Here is a 22,224-nt window from a genome sequence, read left to right as displayed (position 1 = left end):
AACTGAATTTGATCAGTTCTTCAAACTTTTTAACCACACCAAAAAAAAAAAAAATCTTTTCATTATATTTCCTCCTAAACTCCATGATGAGACTGCTGTTTAGTGATCATTGGCTGTGGTCCTTTTGTAAGTAGAGATAGAATCTGTTATTTTTGAAATGCTGAGAAACACTGGAGTTTCTGGGTCACTTTCCTCAGTGACACGCAGTTGGTGGCTCTAGATCTCGAGGCCTCCTCCGGGGCTGCAAGTATGATTGATGGACCCCCAAGGCCCTAAGATTTTATTATTGGAAGAGACTTCAGAGAGTCTCTAGGCCAGACATCTCATCTCACGGATGAGGAGACCGAGGCCGGAGCAGCAAAGGCGAGCACAGGCCCCCACATCATGCCTGGCGTTGGGGCTGTGCGGGGACGGGGCCCAGGCCTCTCCCCACCCAGCACGCTCGTCACTGTACCCGGCCATGCTTGCTGGTGTTCTCTGGTTCTTCCACGTTCTCTGACTGCCAAGACCACCCCTCAGACCTTTCCTGCATTCTCCAACTCCCTCCGCTACCTCATCTGACCTTTAGGTCCTGGCTGGCCGCTTGGAATGACTGGACTCCTTCTCGGCGTCTGGATACCTGCCTGAGCTCCCGAGGCCCTCCAGCCTCCCCAGCCAGCTGATGCCAGCTCTGCCTCACAACCTCTGTCCTGCTGCAGCCCACGCCCTGGCACAGCACCAAGGCATGTGGGGCCCTATCTTCCCAGCATGTGGGAGAGTTACACAGACACCACGCTGATGCCAAGAAGGCCCCCGGCAGGCTCCCAGAGTCCTGACACAGTCAAGACTAAGATGGCGGCCAGTTCCCATGCACTAGCTGGGTGCCTGGGGGCTCACGCTACCCTCCTCCACCTTCTGTAGTCCCTTCTGCTCAGAGCACTAGGCTTGGCATCTAACTCCTGCCTGCCTCCTTGGAAACTCGGCCTCAGTCACAAGCATACAGTCACCAATTAAACAAAAGTAATATCTGATAAGGGTTATTTCCTCTCCACATAGACAAAAGAATGCACTTGGAGCTGGGGGTGGTATTGGCAATGAATAGGAAGATAATGCTCAGCATAACCATTTATCCAATGTATCAGGAAAGATTTCTCAGATGAAATGGGATTTCAAGATCAGTCTGAATTTAATATGTTACCCTGATCCCTCCTGGAAATAAAGTGCTTCAATTACACTCTTGTGCATTTGCCTCTAAGAAAACCCCACATAGAGTGACAGGATTTTCAGATAAATCTGCAGCAATATGGCAGCGGCACTCTTGCTCTCCCTGGCACTCTTGCTGCTTTCACTGATAGGTCTTACTTCTGCTTCCAAACTCCCCATGTGCCTGCCGTGGGCAATCTATGAAATAGCGGATGTGTTCAGAGACAAGGTGGAACCTTCCCAACATGGCTGAGACCTCTCCTCACGCCAGGAGCAGCCACAGTAGAGACATTTAGAAAACACACACCAAAGTCATCATCTCAGAGGGAAGTCCCCTTCACAGTCACCAGATTTGTTCATCCCCATGAACAGGCAAAGAACAATATATAAAATGCCATTAGTGTGGCAGCTGCTTAGTGAAAATGAAGGGAGAACTTGGTGTGTGGCCAGGGAGCCCTGCTGTTCCCCTGCGATGCCAATGGCAATGTGCTGGGACTGTGAACGGGTGAGAATGTGAACCCTCACCAGATCCCAGATCCCAGGAGGGGCAAAGCCCCAGCCCAGGCTTTCTGACCCGCCCCTCCCTGGCCGCTGGCACAGTTCTGGAACACGCAGCACGGAATAAGTTTCTTTCAGATCCCCAACACTGGGGGCTGTGACACCAGGCTGGCAGACTGGGGGCAGGTACTGCGATTACTCCTCGTTTCATCCTCATGCTCAGTCGCTCAGTCGTGTCTGACTCTTTGCGACCCCGTGGACTGTAACCCACCAGGCGCCTCTGTCCGTGGGATTTTCCAGGCAAGAATACTGGAGTGGGTTGCCATTTCCTTCTCCAGGGGATCTTCCCAACCCAGGGATCAAACCTGCATCTCCTGCATTGGCAGGCAGATTCTTTTATCACGGAGCCACTGGGGAAGCCTCCACTCCTAGTTTACAGACAAAGAAACCAGGGCACAGACTGGTTTAGTCAGGAGGCTGATTAGTGAGATAGCCCAGAAAAAAAGCTGATGCTAGCAGAATCACCCTGTGTGGCTATGAGGGAGCCAAATTCTAGTAAGTATTGAAGGGGTGAGGGAGGAAAGGGCTAGGGCATGAGTGCAGCGCGGAAGGCCGTGTGACTAAGGGGAAGCTTGTTGAAGGCCTCATATGCGCTCTCCTGTGATCAGCAACCCATTCAAATCACGCAGGTCCTGCAGCTGGTTTCTGCAGAACTCTCGGACTCCAAGCCCTCAGGCCAGACAGAGAGAAAGGCTGAGTGAGGGGCTGCTACAGCAGCTCTCAGATCTTTCGACTCCTTGCTCACTGGTCTTCCTCTCACACTGCCAGGTCTCTCTGGCTCCCAAGGAAATAGGAGGACTGAGTTCAGGTGAAAGAGTAGAGGTGACGGGTCCTTTTGGTTAAAAAAAGAAAACACCCCCGCTCCAACTCCCTGAGCGGGAGAAGCTTGGGGTCTGCGAACTCCACAATCAGCCACCAGTGCCATGACCCTTGGCAAGCCGGTGTGTGAGAGCTGAAATAACCCTTGAAAAACAAGAAAAGAAGGATGTGACTAGGGGCAGGTGTTTCCTTCTGAGAGGAGCAGCCTGGAGCGGCAGAGTTCTAGGAGCTGGATCTCCTCGGCGGTCAGAGGGGAAGCTGGAGCAGCCTAGAACCATCTCAGGCCGCTTCCTCTCCCAGCTGCACTCTTCTCTCTGCTCAGATGCTTCCACTGCCTCCAAGATTCCCAAACTAGCCCAGGAAGAGACCACCAAACCAGCTTCTTCCTCACATGGTAACCCCGCTTATGCGAGGGATGGTGTCAGAGAAATCCTGGCTCTGAAATTTTGGAGAGTTACTGAATCCTCTCTGGGTCTCATTTCTCTGTAAAAACTGATAATAATGATAATAATAACACCTTCCTTGTAAAGCTATTATGAGGATTAAATGAAGTTCATGTAGGAAAATCTCCGAAGCTGACATCACATAGTAAGTGGTCTTATACTCCTTATCTTCTTTCAGAAAATGGTCACATCTCTGCCATGAAGGAGTGAGAGCCAATTATCTCAGAGGGCACTTCCAGAGCATAAAAGTGTCTGATTTGGTACGTGTGTGGATGAATCTCATTTGAAGGTTGCTGAGACACTTGGTAGGACTCTGACACTAACACCCCTCTGAGGTGCACCATCCCCTTGGTCCCCAGTGGCCTCAGGCCTTTCCAATGGTTAGATCTTTTGGAGGCAAGAATTAGGTGTTTTTATTGCTATACCTGATGGCTGCAGACCTGGAAGGGCTCCTTCACAGAATCTTTGTGTGACTCTGCTGTGAGGCCAAAGGTCCTTTCTGCAGCAGAGGCAGCCCAGCCAGTGACAACAAAGTCCTACTGTGAGAGCCGGCCCCACCCCGTGCCCCAGCTGAAGCTCCTCCCACACCCTCTCAGCTGGCCCCTCACGGTGTCTGGATCAACAGATGTCCTTCTGGGGACCCGGAGACAGAGGATCAGGATGCTGCCCTTTTACCTGAGGGAAGGGGGACTCACTCACCACCCATGGCTTGTCACAGAAGTTGTAAATGGACTCCAGGGAGTTGATGCTGGGGAGGCCTGCGTATTGCATGCCAATGATCAGGTGGCGGAAGTCCTCATTCTCTGCCATGCCGAACGCATGCTGCCGGATGAGCACAAAGTCTGGCCGGAAGGACCTGGAAAGAATGTAGAAGCAAGTCTGCCACCAACCAGAACCTCAGGACACATATCCTCTTGTCTCCCGTCTCCAAAGCCCAAGACAGGGAAGGGGTTACCTGAGCTAAGACCCTCATTTTGTTATGACTGTTCTCTTATGGACTAGGTATTATGTAGGCACTTCTCAAAGGAGATTTGAACAGATTTCTGAAATTCTTTTCCTCTGGTAAAGACCCTGATGCTGTGAAAGATTGAGTATGGGAGGAGGAGAGGGTGACAGAGGATGAAATGGTTGGATGCCATCACTGACTCAAAGGACATGAGTTTGAGCAAACTCCGGGAAATGGTGAAGGACAAGTGAGCCTGGCGTACTGCAGTCCATGGGGTCACAGAGAGTCGGACATGACTGAGCGACTGAACAATTCCGCTGGGTTAAGCACTGTCTTTTTCTAAGGTGCAGAAGCCGTCAGGGAGGAGGGAAGAAACACTTTTCGACCGCCACACCTTAAGTCAACAAGAATTTTCCGTGTCCCTGTGGATGAGAGTGGAAGCTCCTGTGGCTCTGGAGTTGGGGTTCCAGCAGACTCTGAAGACACCACACTTGGCTGACTTCACTGCCCTGCTCCAAAGATCCCTGACCTCAGCGTCCTGCTGTGACTCCTCAAGCTGCTTCTTAAAGATGCTGGGCCCCTAGCAGCTCCCCCGGTGAACCAGGGTACAGGCTGGCTTAGAACAGATGCCAGACACCCCAGTGTTATTCCTCCAAAGCAGATTTAGGGAGGGGCACGAATGTTTCCACAGAGCTGAGGTTGAGCAACTGGCTACAGGAAGCTGAGAGTACAGTGTGTTCCCGGGCACGGGAAGGCTCCATGTGTTTCACCTCCAGACAGCAGAGCTCCATAGGATCAGGGCCCCGACTTCATGCCCTGATTCCTGAGGAACCTCACCTTCCCAGACAGCATCTCCCCTCAAGGCTCCAGGCCTCGGCCATTTCACACATGTACAGTGATGGACCTGGTTCTCTGCCCTGGGACCCAGCCTATTTCCGCCTACTGCTCCAGCCCCACCTGGGCTCAGAGATCAGTCTTCCAAAGTAAAGGTGGTAGGACCCCTCCTCAGTCACTCAGGAGAGTGAGCATCAAGTCAGCTGGTGTGTGCTCTGACCTCCTTGTGCCCAAGTTCTGGGAAACTGGCTCCGTCTATACGCCTGAGACCAAGCCTTACATCCCGGTTACTGAAACTGAGCTCTAGGCTTGCGGTCAGCCCAGGGTCCCCACACTGCTGACAGGAGAGGCCCGCCTTGTTTTTGCCGCATCCCTCCCAGCACCCTGATGTGGGCCCTCTTGTTGCCACCCGTTTGTGTCACGGGTCCCCATGACCTACTCCATTTGCAGCTGGGGGAGCCCACCACTGTCTCTAGAAGGAGCTTCCTGAGTGCTCCCCGACCAAGGGTGAGGAGCTCTTTTCTGTCCTCCTCAGTCTCCAGGATGGATGAGCTCACACTCCCTGACATTCGGCTCCAGACACCTGATTCTGCCTTCCCTGTCATGGACCAGGTCCTGTTGGACGCTGGTGGTCTCGGGGTCAGGGCAGTGCAGGTTGAAAAAGGGAAAAGGGTGAAGTGAAGCCTCTATCTGGAGCAAGACCCTGATGCCTGGAACCCTGAAGCCACGCTGAGTCCTGGGAAAGAATAACAATGTGGAAACCATGCTCCCTCCTCTGGAATCTTCATCACCTCCCACAGAGAATTGTTGTATTACAATTGATGACATCTGCATGTCACCTAGCACCCCACCTGCAGTGTAAGTGCTTTGTAATTGCAAATTTTCTTCCACTCACAATGTCCCTTCTGACCCAGGCTTTCCTATCAGACTTAGGAGTTCCCAGAAATTTGGAGGATAGAAGAACACTGGGAAGGGTGTTAAGAGAACTCACATAGTACACAGGACTCTGCTGCCAACTCACTGAGTGAATGGAAGCAAATCCGTGTATAATGGGAGGCTGGACCACAGCAGAGGTTTTTAAACTCCCCCCGGCTCTTTTCTTTTAAGGCAATGGAATCGTGTTTTCCAGTTGAAATACACTGAGAGATAAAAGTCCAGAGCTGCACTGGCTGAGGTGGGGCCAGAGTCCTGCAACACCTCTGACAGGAATCATCCAGTGGCAGTGAGCTCTGAGTCCACAGAGCTTCCTTCACCAAGGAACTAAGACATCTCCAAGGGCCAGAGCCAGCTTTCTCTGCCTCCTTCCACCACCGCCATACAACACATGTCATCAAGGTCTGTACACTGCACATGGCACGCCAGAGACGGTGGCAGTGACCCCGAGGACAGAAGGGACCTTACCGGACCACCTTTGTGCCATTCCGGAGCACCTGCATATCCACGGCGTAGGTACCATCTGCATGGGCCACCAGGTTGAGCTCCGAAAATTCCGCCTGGGAAATAACAGGAGGGGATTAAGAGCGTGGATTTCACCTTATGTGTTTCTTACTATGATAGAACATAACTAAATAAAATCAGCAGTAGGGGAGTAAGCCCCACAGTCCTGACTCTGAGAGGCACCCCCATAAAGCAGCAGCAGCAGCAGCAGCAGCAGCAGCAGCATCTTTTCCACCAAACATGTATTTACAGTTTGCAAAGCATTTTCCCAAACTGATCCCATCTACTCTCATAGCCACTCTATAAGACAGCAGGGGCAGAAATAATTATCCTTATTTATCAAAGGAGCAGTTAAGTGACTTTTCTGGACAAACAAAGCTTACTGTTGGCCGAGATGGGAGCAAAACTCAGGGCTTCCGACTCCCCACCCAGCATCTTTTCTGCTGCCTCTCTGCAAAGCAGGAATGCAAACTGAGGCAAACACGCCCTTTCTCAGTCTCAACATAAAAGCACTAAGTTTTCATTTAGGAAATCAGGTTTCGGTGCTGCTCTGGCCCAATGAGACGCATAAGATGTTCAGGCAAGTTACTTTTTCTCTCTGGGTGGACAGTTTCTCCCATCTATAAGATGGAAATAATTTTTATCAACCTTGCCTAACAAGTTATTCTAAGAACTGAATGCAGCAATGGATAGAAACAGTAAATCAGTAAATCCCAGCACACTGTGTAAGGAATGATGAGTAGTTTCTATCGTTACATAGAAAATACATGCTCTGTGTAAAGTGGACATCCCTCCTCCCCCCGACTCAAATGGACCTAATCTCTATTTATCATGGAGCAAAGGGTACGGGAAGAGAAAAACTGAGCCTTTCAGGACTTCACTGCGTTAAAACCAGGAGGTCCCTCCTCCCCCCGACTCAAATGGACCTAATCTCTATTTATCATGGAGCAAAGGGTACGGGAAGAGAAAAACTGAGCCTTTCAGGACTTCACTGCGTTAAAACCAGGAGGTCCCTCCTCCCCCCGACTCAAATGGACCTAATCTCTATTTATCATGGAGCAAAGGGTACGGGAAGAGAAAAACTGAGCCTTTCAGGACTTCACTGCGTTAAAACCAGGAGGTCCCTCCTCCCCCCGACTCAAATGGACCTAATCTCTATTTATCATGGAGCAAAGGGTACGGGAAGAGAAAAACTGAGCCTTTCAGGACTTCACTGCGTTAAAACCAGGAGGTCCCTCCTCCCCCCGACTCAAATGGACCTAATCTCTATTTATCATGGAGCAAAGGGTACGGGAAGAGAAAAACTGAGCCTTTCAGGACTTCACTGCGTTAAAACCAGGAGGTGTTCTTTGTTAAGCTCTCTCTGAAGTGCAGCCTTAGGCACAGAGGAGGCCTCACTGGAGGCTGCACACCCAAGTGGCAGACATGCATCTACCGAGCAAGACCATGCGAACACAGTATGGAGGTGTGGCCGTGTCCTCGGAAGACATTCCTCTACAGTGTTCCTCAGCCCAAGGACCCTGCACCCCCAGGGGCCCTGAGAGCTACACTGCTTGCCTCCCTACAGACCCCAGAGCCACGAAGAGAACTCAGGGGAGTCGAAAGATGCAGCCTTCAAGACCAGGTCTCATAGAGAGAGACGTCCTGGAAAGGGTAGGGGGAGGAGGTAGAGAGCCTAGAAGCTAGTGATGGACCCTGATCTTTCCACTTGGCAGCACCAGATGGTTCACTCCAGAGTGTCAAGAGGGCCTCACAATGATGCAGGTGCAATCCTGGGCTCCCGGGTGGTTTACCTGTTCCACTTTGATATCATAATCTCCAAGGACTTTTTTGCCCCGAAAGCACTTGGTCCTGGAAAAAAAGAAAAAAAAACCCCCACACCTATTAGTTTTGTACAGGTGTTTGTCATCAGAAATTCACTCTCACAAAGATGAGGAGGACCACGGCACACAGAATCCCAGAATGAGAGTCAAGAGACCTGGGTCAGTGTTAGACCTTAGTCTGCTACCAGATCACCATGAGAGAGCCTCTGGCAAACCATGGCCTTTCTTCTATAAAATAAACCAAAAGGCCTTTCACTCCCAGGCTTTGTGCTTTTATGAAAACAGCTGCTGTCATGTTTTGGCTACAAAAGAAGTCCAGAAGTAGGATTTCCCTGATGTGACTCCTGCTAAAAACTAGGTCAATTTATACCTCCCTGTAGTTCCCTATCTTTCCCCATCCTGCGTTTCACTCTGGTTTTCTAGCTGGTTTCCACCCTTGGAATTTTAGCTTCTGAAGAAACTAAAACTATTTTACCGCTTCATACCCATACTTCCAGAAAGGATTTGAGGCAATTGATAATTTAAAAAGCAAATATAATCAACAAAACAAGGATGAAAGGACAGTCAATGAATGAAGAGAGTTAATTATACCAGAAAAATAGTGGGGGGTGGTGGGTGGGGGGCGGTGGCAGCAGGAGAGGCTTAGGAAAACTACTATAATTGAACACAAAACCTCTCCTGTGTTTCAGAGCAGTTAAGGGAATGAGTCAAGCCTAGATAGACCGTACTTATTATCTTCCCATTTTGTCACAAGCCGGAGGAACCTCACAGTACAGCTGCTGGTAAGGGGACAGTGTTTGTGCTTGTATTTATAGCCAGTGTTACTTTGCCCTTCACCTACCCTTCCTCTCATGAGAGTTTCTTGTCTGACTTTTTAGGCTGCTTCTCCATCTGTCAAAAAGGCCTTTCCACACGGTACCTAGGTTGGCCTTGCTTTCCCAGTGCTTGAAATTTCAAATCAGCATGTCTCACTGGAGGTTTTCTAAAGTCCCTCTCCAAAACAAAGGTATAAACTAACATTTACTGGGAATCATATTCTAGGAATTATGTGTTAGTTGCTTTCAAGAACATCTCATTTAACTCTCATAACTACTTATGAGATGGGGAGAGGGGCAATCATTTTTGAGATAAGAAAACCGAGACTCAGAGGGAAAACTGGCATATTCAAGGTCACACAGCAAGTGAGTGACAGAAGCAGTAATCACGCCCTAGTCTGAGCCCAGAGCTGTCGGCCCTGCACAGCACCGTCTTCCTCATTCTTGCCATCTTCATTCCCACCGTGACGAAAACTGACTCGATGTGTATGCTATGTCACAGGTTTCTTGTCCCATTTTCCTTCCTCCACTGAAAAGGCACTTGATGTTGTGAGCACTAGCTCCATTTCAAATACTTCCCGCCCTAGCTCCTGTTAACTGCCCAGGATGGGGCCAGGCTATTTCCTTTCCTCTCTGGTCCTGGAACAGTCTGTTCCAGGAAGTTGTCATTTGTCCTGTCCAAGTCCCGGGCTACCCTCAAATTGCTCCTTAGAGGCACTCAGCCGTCCTAGAGCTGGATCACCGAAGTTCATCTCCCTACCTCTGTCCCAGTTCCTTACTGTGCTTCATCAGCTTGCTTCCAGAGTCCTGTTCAGCATTCATAACTCAGCAAGCCCCTCAGGCAAAGGGCATGTAGCACATCCAGTCCCTTTCATGGTTCCATCTTATTTGTGGCTTTAAGTAATAGTCTACGCACTGCACTATCACTGCTCTGGGGATCTTGTGGACTCTGTAGGTCTTTGTCCACGACTCTAAACAGAAGGAACTGGAATAAAATGATCCCATGAGGTTTCTCGCTTGTGTTGGTGAGGTGTGTCTACCTTGCTACCAGCAATGCTTTCCTGATGCTTCCTCCCAGCTTCCTGTCTCTAAATACCTGCCACCCCAGTCTCAACCAGTGGTGGGAGAACGGTCTCAGACCTGCTCGTCTCAGTTGGTCGTTTCAGTTTACTAGTAAAAGACGGGTTAATTATAACAATGCATTGTAAACCCTTCAGCAGGAAAGGAGAATAAATGTTTTGTGGACCATTTGTTTTATGTGTGGCAGTTTTAAGTTATTAGTTTTTAAAAATCAGTACTTTTTAATGGAAACAACTTGAAAAAAATCGGTCACAGAATTTGGGATCCATTAAAAAAAAAAAAAAGCTTAATGAGAAAGGAGATCTCCTTCTGTGAGGTATGTCCTAGAGGCATCGACAACAACCTTTCCTTTGGTATGATGTCTTGCATTTTCAAAGCACATCTCTTGCCTTATTTGTTCCTTACAACTCTGTGAAGTGGCCAGGATAGACTGTGCTGTCCATTTGACTAATGGGGAAAGAAAGCCAGAGCAGCTAAATAATATGCTCGAAATCAAAGAGAAGTTCATAGGAGTTAAGCCTAACACTAGGAGTTTATATCTAGGCACTTAGACGCTGCCAAGTTTTTTAATTCACTCATTTATTTTGTGGGTTTTGAACACTGATACTGAAGAATAATTATAGATTCTGTCTGTGTTTATCTGCCACTTCCTGCACCTGCCCGTTGACCAAGTTGGCTAATGACCCTGTTTTCATGCCTCCTCCCCACCCCCACCTCTCCAATGATCTTAATGTCTTTTCCTGAAGGAAATTTGCCCTGTTGGAAATCTTGGTTTGTGTTTCCTGGCTCCAGGTCACTGACCTCTCCTGGCTGTGCCACGTCCCATAGAACAGGAGCCAAAGTGGCAGGCAACGGAGCGCAGAGCCTTCTTGAGAATGACCACATTCTCCCAGGTGTCTTCATGGAAAATTTTTTGTAATTTACAAACAAGAGACAGAATTACTTTCTGATCCTAAGAGAGCACTGTTAGGAAGCAGTGTGCTAGCTCGGGTGGGAATCTTAGCTGTACACTTTTTTGGTTCTGTGACTTCTGGCAAGTGGCTTAAATGAGGAAAAAAAAAATGTCAGATGGCTAAACCAAAAACTCTACCTATTTTCAAAAGAACTTAAAAGTATAAGATGAAAAATGCGTTTTCCCCCTCCTGTTCCCCTTATCACACATACCCCTCATCACCCGTTACAAGTATATCCTTCCAGTGTGGGGAAAATGTGTGCATATATCTGCCGTCATATATGCTTCGAACATACACATGGCATCATGCTATATACATTCTTCTTTCTTGCCCCATAATTTTTTTATTGCACTTAATAATCTTAGGTTAGCATATATATTTTAAAACATTAATTTTTCCAATCTATGAATGTGGGATATCTTTCCATTTACTACCTTATAATAACTTTGTATAGAGTATAATAAAAAAAATACTGAATTATATGTTGTAAGCATGAAACTAATATTGTAAGTCAGTTCTACTTCAATTAAAAAAAAATCTTAGTGATATGCTTTCAGCACATATTGATAAGACTCTTTCTTGATAATAGTTGCATTAAATTCCATTTCCAGTGTTTGGACTGTTTTTGCTATTACAAACAGAGCTACAATGGCTTACAATTAAAAATATACTCATAAGATTATTTTTTCCAGCTTTACTAAGGAAAAATTGACAAATAAAATTGTAATATTTTCAGTGTCCACTGTGATGACTTGATATATGTCTACTTTGTGAAATGGGGTAACCATAATCAGGTTAACTACCACACCCATCACCTCACATTATTACCTTGTGTGTGTGCGTGTGTGTGCATCCGTGCGTGTGCACTGAGAACACTTCAGATCCACTCTCTTAGCAAATTTCAAGTATATGATACAGTACTGTTAACTGCAGTCACCCCATTGTACATTAGAACGATAATTAATTGCAGAAGTGCTGGTGCAAGGAATAGACGGAATTTTTACTGATGTCAGCACACTGCCTCCCACCCAAGAAAAAGATTATACCACTCTCCACAGTGTTTGAACATCTGGGAAATAACTTCACCTCCCTTAGTTACTCCCCTCAGTCACTTGCTTAGGTTGGGGCACAGAGAAGGGTCTCAGTATGGACCTTCTGACTGCCAGTCTTGTCAAATCAATCCAAATTCACTCTCTTGTGCTCAATCTAAACAGAAACCAAGATGTACATCCTTGAAGCACAGACTAAAAATATCTATGGTGCCTGGGTTGTCAATTTCCCCCTATTGTCACATTTTCTTAACAAGCCTACCAGCTGAGGATCTATGTGAGTTTAATGGCCTGCAGCTTCCTTGAGCGACAAGGCAATGAACCATCTCCCCTCACTGCTAAAATGAGTACAGGCTTCTAGATTTAACTCTTCTTACTCAAGGCACAGAACACTCTCAGGAATTCCCATTCACCAGCCAACTAGGGCTCATGAGGCTGAGGAGACCTCATCAGAGATGATTCTGCTAAGGCCACCTCAAAACTTGGCCCAACCTTGGCAAGCCCAGCTTAAATTTTTTTGCGCATGGGAAAATGGAGAAAGGTCTAGAAACAGGAGCTGACTTCAGGCCTAGTTCTACCACTTCTCAGCTGTGTGACTTTGGGCAAGTAACAGCCTCTCTGAGCCTCAGACTTGTCAAGTATAAAATAGGGCTAATAATGATTTTCATAATAATAGTAAACATTCACTACGTACTAACCACTATTCTAAGAAGCCCCAAGTATTCTATGTGTTTTACCTCATTTAATAATACTAGGCTGTTGTGAAGATTTAATGAAGCCAGATGAAAATGACATGAAAGTGTTCTGGAAACTCTGAAATATCATGCGATTATAAAGTTGTTGCTGTTCAGTCACTCTGTCATGTCTGACTCTTTGAGACCTCATGGACTGCAGCAAGCCAGGCTCCCCTGTCCTTCACTATCTCCTGGAGTTTGCTCAAACTCATGTCCATTGAGTTGATGCCATCCAACCATCTCATTTTTCTGTCGCCCCCTTTTCCTCCTGCCCTCAATCTTTCACAACATCAGGGTCTTTTCCAATGAGTTGGCTCTTCACATCAGTTGGCCGAAGTATTGGAGCTTCAGCTTCAGCATCAGTACTTCCAGTGAATACTCAGGGTTGATTTCTTTTAGGATTGACTATTGGCAAAACGCAACAAACATTCACATACCAGGTTTTATTGCTCTCTCACCACAGCTAACAGGATTCTTTCTCATCTGAACTTTCGTCTCATTTAACATCTACTCATGATATTTGGCTCATGGCCTCATCATCTGATGTTACCTTTCAAACTCAGTTATCTAATAACCTGTGGCATCACTCCCCGACCCCAGCCTCAGACCACTAGATTATGGAGCAATACTTCAAAGCAAGGCATATGCATACAAGCCTGGATTTTTCATCATCTTGGATTTTAAATATTGATTATGTTCTTTTCTCGTATTATGTGCTCTGAGTTAAGGCCTGTACAAATAGAATCGTCTTATCTAAAGATTTCCAACTCTTTCCCTGAGCTGTGTCCTTATTCACAATCAAGGCTTGTTTCTTCACTGGAGATGTTAGGAGTGATGGTGTTGGCTGGAGAGATGTAGAAAGCCAGAATAGGCCGCCTCAGGACTGAGTGGACCGTGTCTCCGCAGGTCCAGCCGTTTTCTCCTTTCTTCTCGAAAGTGCACGTCCCAGGGTGTCATGTTCTCTCTTCCCTCTTCTTCCCCACATGAAAATCTGTTCTCAGTTTCCATCCACACTGGAACTAAAGGACCTAAAAAACAGCCTGGAGTGTAAATCCCCCCAGGGTGCCTAAAGTTCTTACAGGGATCAAAACTTCAAGCTAGAAGATGAGAGCACTAACGAAGTACCTAGGGGCTTCCCAGGTGGCTCAGTGGTAAAGAATCTGCCTGTCATTGCAGGGGACATGGGTTCGATCTCTGGATCAGGAAGATCCCCTGGAGAAGGAAATGGCAACACACTCCAGCATTCTTGCCTGGGAAACCCCATGGACAGAGGAGCCTGGCGCACTATAGTCCATGGGGTCGCAAAAGAGCAGGACACGACTGAGTGACTAAAACAAACAGTGTACCCAGTAGTGCCTAGCGCTGATCTAGACATTTACCTCTAACAAGATGCTTAGTTTCTGGCTCTTATTGTCTCTAACTTCGGCCCTATTCTTTTGGCCAAGCATCTCAAGGCATCAAGAAGTTAGAAAATAAACTAGGAATAGTAGAGGAGGCCATCTCCCACCCTACGCTCAAAGGGTGAATCAGGCCTGCCGGTCTCAGAGAGTCTGTGAGCGCCTGCCGCCACCCCCTGGCAGCACGTGTACTGCAGACACGCCTGGCTCCCAGCACAGCCACCCACTGAGCCAACTCCACTGGCCCAGTGACAGCTTACTTGCTGCTCTGACAAACCATACCTGAAAATTCACCATTTCTTCTAAAAAGTGTGTGTCCACACACCCCAAGCTAGAGAGCTGGCTTTCTGCCATCTGTAGAAAGAAAGGATGTGATCTGTGAGTAAACTCAGCAACAATGTACTGAGCACCCAGTGGTAGGTACTGGAAATGTAAAAATGCGCCAGTGGTTGCCAAGTGGAGAAAGCACAGTCTAGAAAGAGACCAATATTCTTATGGGTAAACCTCTAAGGACCCTTTCAACTTTTAAGATTTATAATGAATATTCACATCCCCACCTTTCAATCTTTTCCTTTAAAAATATTTAATGCACACAACTAAAACAACAGCAATGAAAGCTTCACATAGCTCAGGAAGATGTACAGTGCAAAGTAAGTTGCCTCTATTTTCATGAAGCTTGCAGGTTAGCGGAGGACAGAAGCATGAATAAAAGATGATAATATGGGGTATAACCAAGCCGTCCCAGGGGTGCAGACAAGGCGCCGTGGGAACCCGAAGGAGGGAGTTCTCTTTGCCTGGAGGAGCCTGGGAAGGCTCCAGGATGCAGCTGAGCCTTAAAGAACGAGGAGGAATTTGCCACACAAGAAGCAGAGAGCACAGTGGTTGCCCGCGCACGGAGCTCTGCAGCGCCCAGCTGCCTGGGGGCAGGGCAGGCAGGCAGGCTGAACGGCAAGAGCTGAGGCTCCTGAAAAAGGGAAGGCCATCAAAGGATTTTAGACTTCAGGCTGAGGAGTTAGGATGTAGGAGCTAGCCTCCAAAAGATCTTTTTAAAATTTTTTTATTATGGAAAATTCTATCCTCAGTAACTAACATTTGGCCAGTGTTTTTCATTTATCACCTTCACTGTTGTTGTTGGGACTGCTGTTTGAGTGTCCTTTGTTTGTTCTTAGTATTTTCTCTGTGCAGTGCAGCAGGTGGGATCTTAGTTCCCAGACCAGGAATCGAACCCACACTCTCTGCAGGGGAAGTTTGGAGTCTTGACCACTGGACCACCAGGGAACTCTCTGAGTGTTTTAAGACAAATCCCAAATATCATGTTATTTTTCTTGCAAAGTATTAAGTAATATCTCTAACTGGTAATGGCTTAAAAACTTTTTTTCCTGTGGCAATATATATATATAACAAAATTTGCCATCTTAACCATTTTCAAGTGTACAATTAGTGGCATTGAGTGCATTCACTGTTGTGCGACCAAAATCACTATTTCCAAAACGTTTTCATCATCCAAAATAGAAACTCTGCTGCCATTAAGCAGTAACTGTCCATCCCTCACTCCTTCCCCACTCCCCAGTCTCTGGTCACACCTAATTTACTTTTTGTAAATAGATTTGCCTATCCTAGGGTAACAACTTTTTAAATAACAATCATTATTTAAAGCATCTTTGTGCTTCGTCGCTCAGTTGTACCTGTCTCTTTGCGACCCCATGGACTGTAGCCCACCTCTGTCCATGGGGATTCTCCAGGCAAGAATACTGGAGCGGATTGCCATTTCCTCCTCCAGGGGATCTTTCCAACCCAGAGATCGAACTCTGGTCTCCTTCATTGCAGGCATATTCTTTACGGTCTGAGCCACCAGAGAAGCCCAAGAATACTTGAGTGGGTAGCCTATCCTTTTTCTAGGGGATTTTCCCGACCCAGGAATTGAACCGGGGTCTCCGAGACAACTCAGATCTTACACGCATCTGATTGTGTCACCTCTCTGCTTACAATCTTTGGCAGAGTCTTGGGAGACAGTTGGGAAAACTTGAATATTAAGTGTCTTTTCTGAGTCTATATTCAAGTTTTCCCAACTGTCTCCCAAGACACTGCCAAAGCTTTTAAGCAGAGGTGACATGATCAGATGTGCCTATGATCTGAGAGGTCACATTGTCTGGGATGCAGAAGAGATGGGAAGGAGCCAGCCAGGGCTCCAGATCATTTGGGAAGCAGCTGCAGTAATGAGATGTCAAGATTTGCTGTCTTCCTGGTACATGGCAAACCAACAGCTACTGCACAACACTCATCAGGCAACTCAATGGAGCATCTGATGGATTAGGCCTAGGAACTTAGAGGCCAGCTGGCAAACGACACCGACATTAAGAAATAGGATTTAATTATGTGACAGAAAGTGGTATAGGACAGACACCTCATACAGATGTTCTGGAACAAAGACATATATGAGAAGTAAAATTGGCAAGACTTAGTTGGTAAAGAAAGTAAAGAAAGTGAAGTCACTCAGTCGTGTCCGACTCTTTGCGACCCCACGGACTGTAGCCTACCAGGTTCCTCCGTCCATGGGATTTGCGGGCAAGAATACTGAAGTGGGTTGCCATTTCCTTCTCCAGGAGATCTTCTGGACCCAGGGATTGAACCAGGGTCTCCTGCACTGTAGGCAGACGCTTTACCATCTGAGCTGCCAGGGAAGTCACTTAGTTGGTAAAGGGGTTCTTAAGTCCAATTTGGATTTGTAATCTAATTCGTAAGTTATAAAACATTTTTAGTACATGGAAAAATGTCCGTTATGGATAATTGGTTTAGGAATAAGAAGCAAATAGGAAAAAGTGAATAGTTTTCTGGACAAAGGCAATGTTCTGCACCTGGTCCTTGGTATTATTGTTAACTCAGTGATTAAATAGTTAAATCAAAATCTCTGCAACTTCCTAGATGGAAAGCAAGCTGCATGGTGTCTTAGTTAACAATCATATAAATGATCTGGAAAAGAATGCAATGCCAAGTTTGCAGATGGCATTCAGCTCTTCCAGGGATTAAAATGCCAAGTAGATTAGGGATAAAGTGAAAGAAGATGTGGATGTGGGCAGTAAAGTGGCAGAGGAGTTTTAAATGTGACTAAGTGTAAGAAAACATATTCAGTGGAAAATGATTTTATCAGGGGATAATGAGTGTTCTGCCACGATTCAAGAAAGAACCTGAAATAACAGAAAACTGTTTCCTTAAGACTCTGGTCCTAAAAAAAAAAAAAAAAGACACTGGTCCTGTGAGACGTAAGAGAAAAACAAAGAAAGACTGAGAGATTGAAAGGTGAAAAAAAAATGTTGATCATCATTAGAAAGTTTATTGGAAACTCAGCATAAAGGGTTTCTTTCACACTGACTTCATCTTGTACAAGTCACAGTACGTTCATACTTGTGATACAGCATATCAGGTCCACTTGTCTAAACACAAATGACATGAGGGAAGCAGAAATGGCCCAGAGAAAAAGAAAACAAAATGAAAAGTCTCTGGTTTTAGGAAGGGCTGATAGAATGAATCTTCTTCAGTCTGTAAAGGTAAATGTCCAAAGGGGACAGAAGGGTCTAAAGGAGGGAAAGAGACATTGAGAGGTGACATACTATATGCATCATTTATCCCAGACAACCAAAGTAATCTCCCAATATTTCATGCCTTACAGGAACTCATTTCAATGTTATTGGTTTTGTAGGAAAATGAAGATCAGGTAAATGAAGTGACTTGCTTAAAAGCAGCAGTTAGTCGGAGGCAGAGCTAATAAAATTAAATTTCAGCACTTCGGATGATCAAGTTTAGAAGCTATATATTCCTTTATATGGGAACTGTGTATGCTAAGTCGCTTCAGTCATATCCAACTCTTTGCAACCCTGTGGACTGTGGCCTGCCAGGCTCCTCTGTCCATGAGATTCTTCGGGCAAGAGTACTGGCAAGGCTTGCCATGCCCTCCTCCAAGGGATCTTCCCGACCCAGGGATTGAACCCGCAACTCTGAGATCTCCTGCATTGGCAGGTGGGTTCTTTACCACTAGTGCCACTTGGGAAGCCCAAGATTTATTTATATTGGCCATGCAGCACAGCATTCAGGATCTTAGTGCTCTGCCCAGGGATCAAACCCGTGCCCCCTGGAGTGGAAACATGGAATCTTAACCACTGGACTGCCAGGGAAACCCACTGGACAGCCATGGGAACTGTGCTCCACTCATTGTTGTGGCCTCAATGCCTGTCCGACCCTTGGACACACCACAGATGCTCAGGAGATGTTTATGGAGTTATTGAAATGAATACAGCTAGACATTTGGAGGTTAATAGCAGAGAGAGAAAAACCATGCTCAGCCTGACGAGAGTCCTCGGCTTGTAGATCTCTGAGGACACCTACTGAGGTCTTCTCTGGAGTTTATAAAATTCCCTCCAGAGATGTGCAGGAGGGCTTTAACCAACTTAGATGGCAGATGAGATCCCTTCAGGAAAAAAAGCAAAGTTCTGAAAATGACTAATTCCTGAGTAAACACACCAGCTGTGACCACTTGGGAACAGAAAATCATTTTCTCTGAGCAGATTTTCTGAAGATCTCTATTTTGGGGGATAATTAAATGATGCAGTATCACAAGATAACAAAATTATCAAACACTGGTGGTGGGGGAGGAACAGAATCCTGTAACTCAGGACAACACGTGACGGAAAGATTAGACGCATTTGTCTGTAATTACAGTGGAGCTACAGAACAGAATGCTTTGGAGTCATAGCACAGTCCTGACTGGCTTATAAAATTAAATCAGGCTGATTTGATATTAAAGTAGGTCGGTACTAATGTATGCTCTGGAGAAAATTTTAGCAAATATAATTTTGAAAGATGTGATTGTTTTTATACCAGAAAAACAGGGATCCTAGCCTTGACAAATACCCGTGTTTAACTCCAGTGTCGGGTCAAAAATTATACCCTCGATCACCACTACCATCAAAGCCATCCATTTCCAGATACACAAACAGGTCCTCCGTGATCTGGCCCCATTCTTCTATGCTAAACTAATCTCTCGCTGTATCCCTCCTGCAAGATGGCCCCAGAGTCTGCGTGAATTAGAAAAACGCATTCCTTCCTCCAGATGGACACTCCTGCTTCAGGGTACGCAGCTTGGCAGGTAAAATGTGGGGCTGCGCTTCACCCCTCCTTGTCTCCTTGGTCAGATGCCCTTGTCAGTCAACGCCCTGCACAAACATATGCAGGTGCCCTGTCCTGCTATTGTTCAGACACTGAACTCAGACACTGAATGTACTAGTAGGTCAACCTGCCATCCACGCGCTGTTTCCCAGCAACCTGCTGTCACACTACCACTTCTGTGTGCTGGTCCATTTAAAGGTCACCCTTTCCTCATAGTATCCAGTATATGGAAGCAAACTAAATGCCCACCGACGAACAAATGGATAAAGGAAGTGTGACATTCACATATGATGATCCAGCCATTTTTTAAAAAAGGGAAATGCTGCCATTTGCAGCAACGTGGATGAACGTGGCGTACATTATGCTAAGCGAAATAAGGCAGACACAGAAAGATAAACACTGCATGCTCTCACATGTAGAATCTAAAATAGTCACACTGATAAGCAGAGGATAGAATGGTGGTTGTCAGGGGCTGGGAGTGTGGGGGGAATGAAGATTTGTCGATCAAAGAGTTCAAAGTTCCAATTATGCAAGGTGAATGAGTTTTGGAGAGCTGATGAACGGCATGAGAGTAAGCAATACTGTATTGTAAAACTTGAAATCTGCTAGGAGTTCCTGCCAAAGAAAACAAAGAAGAACGGGAAGAGGAAGAGGAAGGAAGAGGAGGAGAAAAAGTAGAAAGAGAAGAAGAAGGTAATCTCAAAGGCTGTGTTTTTCTTTTTACATTTGCTGTATGGTGAGTCACACTGATTGATATTCAAATGTTACATGAAACTTGAGTTCTGGGTGGAACTGCATTTGGTTATGACGCATGATCCTTTTTATGTATCATGAAATCCAATTTGCTAAAATGCTGTTAAGAATTGTTGCAACTATGTTTATTGAGGATTTTGGTTTGTGGTTTTCTATTTTTTGTGGTGTCTTTGGTGTCAGAGTAATAATTCTGTCTTCATGGAGGGAGTTGGGAAATAAGAATTTTTGTGGAATTTGTATTATGACTACCATAAATATTTGGGAGTGTTCATCTGTGAAGCAATCATAGACTTTCTACTTTGGGTCCAGGAATAAATATTACTTTATTGTGCTTTTTAATACCTAACTGGATGCAATTAGTTAATATATTACAAAGAGTGAATGCATCTAGATTTTTAAGTGCACTGAGACAAATATCATTGTCTCACTGCTCTGATAAAAACTATTGTCAAGGTTATCCTTGACTTAAGAAAATGGGATGGAGAGGCTTCCATTTTCTTTTCTGGTACAAATTTTATGAATTATTATACCATGTATCCTAAAGCTTGTTTTGTTGTTGTTTTTCAGTTGCTAAGTCATATCCGACTCTTTGAGACCCCATGGACTGCAGCACGCCAGGCTTCCCTGTCCTTCACTATCTCCTGGAGTTTGCTCAAACTCATGTCCATTGAGTCAGTGATGCCATCCAACCATCTCATCCTCTGCCACCCTCTTCTCCTTCTGTCTTCAATCTTTCCCAGCATCAGCATCTTTTCAAATGAGTCAGTTCTTTACATCAGGCCAAAGTATTGGAGTTGTAGCTTCAGCATCAGTCCTTCCAATGAATATTCAGGACTGATCTCCTTTAGGATGGACTGGTTGGATCTCCTTGCAGTCCAAGGGACTCTCAAGAGTCTTCTCCAACACCACAGTTCAAAAACATCAATTCTCTGGGGCTCAGCCTTCTTTATGGTCCAACTCTCACATCTATACATGACTACTGGAAAAACCATAGCTTTGACTAGACATACAAGTGATGTCTCTACTTTTTAATATGCTGTCTAGGTTTGTCATAGCTTTCCTTCCAAGGAGCAAGCATCTTTTAATTTCATGGCTGCAGTTACCATCTGCAGTGATTTTGGAACCCAAGAAAATAAAGTCTATCACTGTTTACATTTTTTCCCTACCAATTTGCCATGAAGTGATGGGACTGGATGCCATGATCTTAGTTTTTGAATGTCGAGTTTTAAGCCAGCTTTTTCACTTTCCTCTTTCACCTTCATCAAAAGGCTCTTTAGTTCCTCATCACAGATATTATCTTTATTCTAAAATCACCTTGACTATTTATTACTCATCTCCCCAACCAAAATGTAACTTTTCTGAGAGCAGAGATCTTGCTGATGTGATAACTGCAGTGTCAATCATATGTCCAGCTCTATTATAATGCCTGGTACATGTTAGGTGCCCAATAATATTTGCTGAAAGAATTAATGAATATGTTAAGTAACTAGCACAGCACCCATTCACACATTTTACATCCTTTTCTCCCCTTTTCTTTTTGTAAAAATCCCTGGGTTAAACAATGTGCCTGTGTGAGTCCTTTGAAATGAAGAGCATTTCAACAAAATGAATTCACTGAATGCTGATCAGGCATTTATAAATATAGACAGAAATATGGTCATTTATAGGATATTATAGGATTCGAGGACTTGATTTCCATTCCAAGTGCTTGTGAGATCAAGTACAATAAAGAATATAAACAGCTAAGCATTACAGAGGGCTTCCCTGGTGACTCAGATGGTAAAGAATCCGCCTGCCAATGTAGGACACACAGGAAATGCAGGTTCGATCCCTGGGTTCGGAAGATCCCCTGAAGAAGGAAATGGCAACCCACTCCAGTATTCTTGCTTGGGAAATCCCACAGACAGAGGAAGCTGGTCGGCTACAGTCCATGGGGTCGCAAAGAGTCAGACACAACTGAGCGATTAACACTTTCACTTTTACTTCAAGCATCACAGAAGCATAATAAACTTTTTATTTTTATCACTTTGCTGATGCATTAATTCTGTTTGTAATACTACATCACCGGTGCACAGTTCATACACCAGATTGAAGGAAATAAGAACACAGCTTTCTCCTTATTCTGCTCTCACTAGTAACGGAGACTTGACCCTCTTTTCCCAGTCCAAGTGCAAACTGCCACGACTGGTATTATCAGCCTACTCACCACAGTGGCTGGGCAGAAACATCCTCGTACCTCAA

General features: G+C 45.6%; 1 protein-coding gene across 1 annotated transcript in view; it reads right to left on the bottom strand.

Moving 5' to 3' along the window:
- Window positions 1–22,224, bottom strand: part of SYN2 (synapsin II) — a 149,972-nt gene that overhangs the window by 41,451 nt on the left and 86,297 nt on the right. The window contains exons 2-4 of the mRNA XM_043442369.1: window positions 8,013–8,070; window positions 6,184–6,275; window positions 3,702–3,858 (exon numbers count right to left, since the gene is read on the bottom strand). Coding sequence (XP_043298304.1) covers window positions 3,702–3,858; window positions 6,184–6,275; window positions 8,013–8,070 — 307 coding nt within the window. The remainder of the gene's footprint in view (window positions 1–3,701; window positions 3,859–6,183; window positions 6,276–8,012; window positions 8,071–22,224) is intronic.

This window comes from Cervus canadensis, chromosome 22 (genome assembly GCF_019320065.1).
Source record: "Cervus canadensis isolate Bull #8, Minnesota chromosome 22, ASM1932006v1, whole genome shotgun sequence".
Classification (NCBI taxonomy): Eukaryota; Metazoa; Chordata; class Mammalia; order Artiodactyla; family Cervidae; genus Cervus; species Cervus canadensis.
This window is presented reverse-complemented; position numbering and strand designations above follow the sequence as displayed.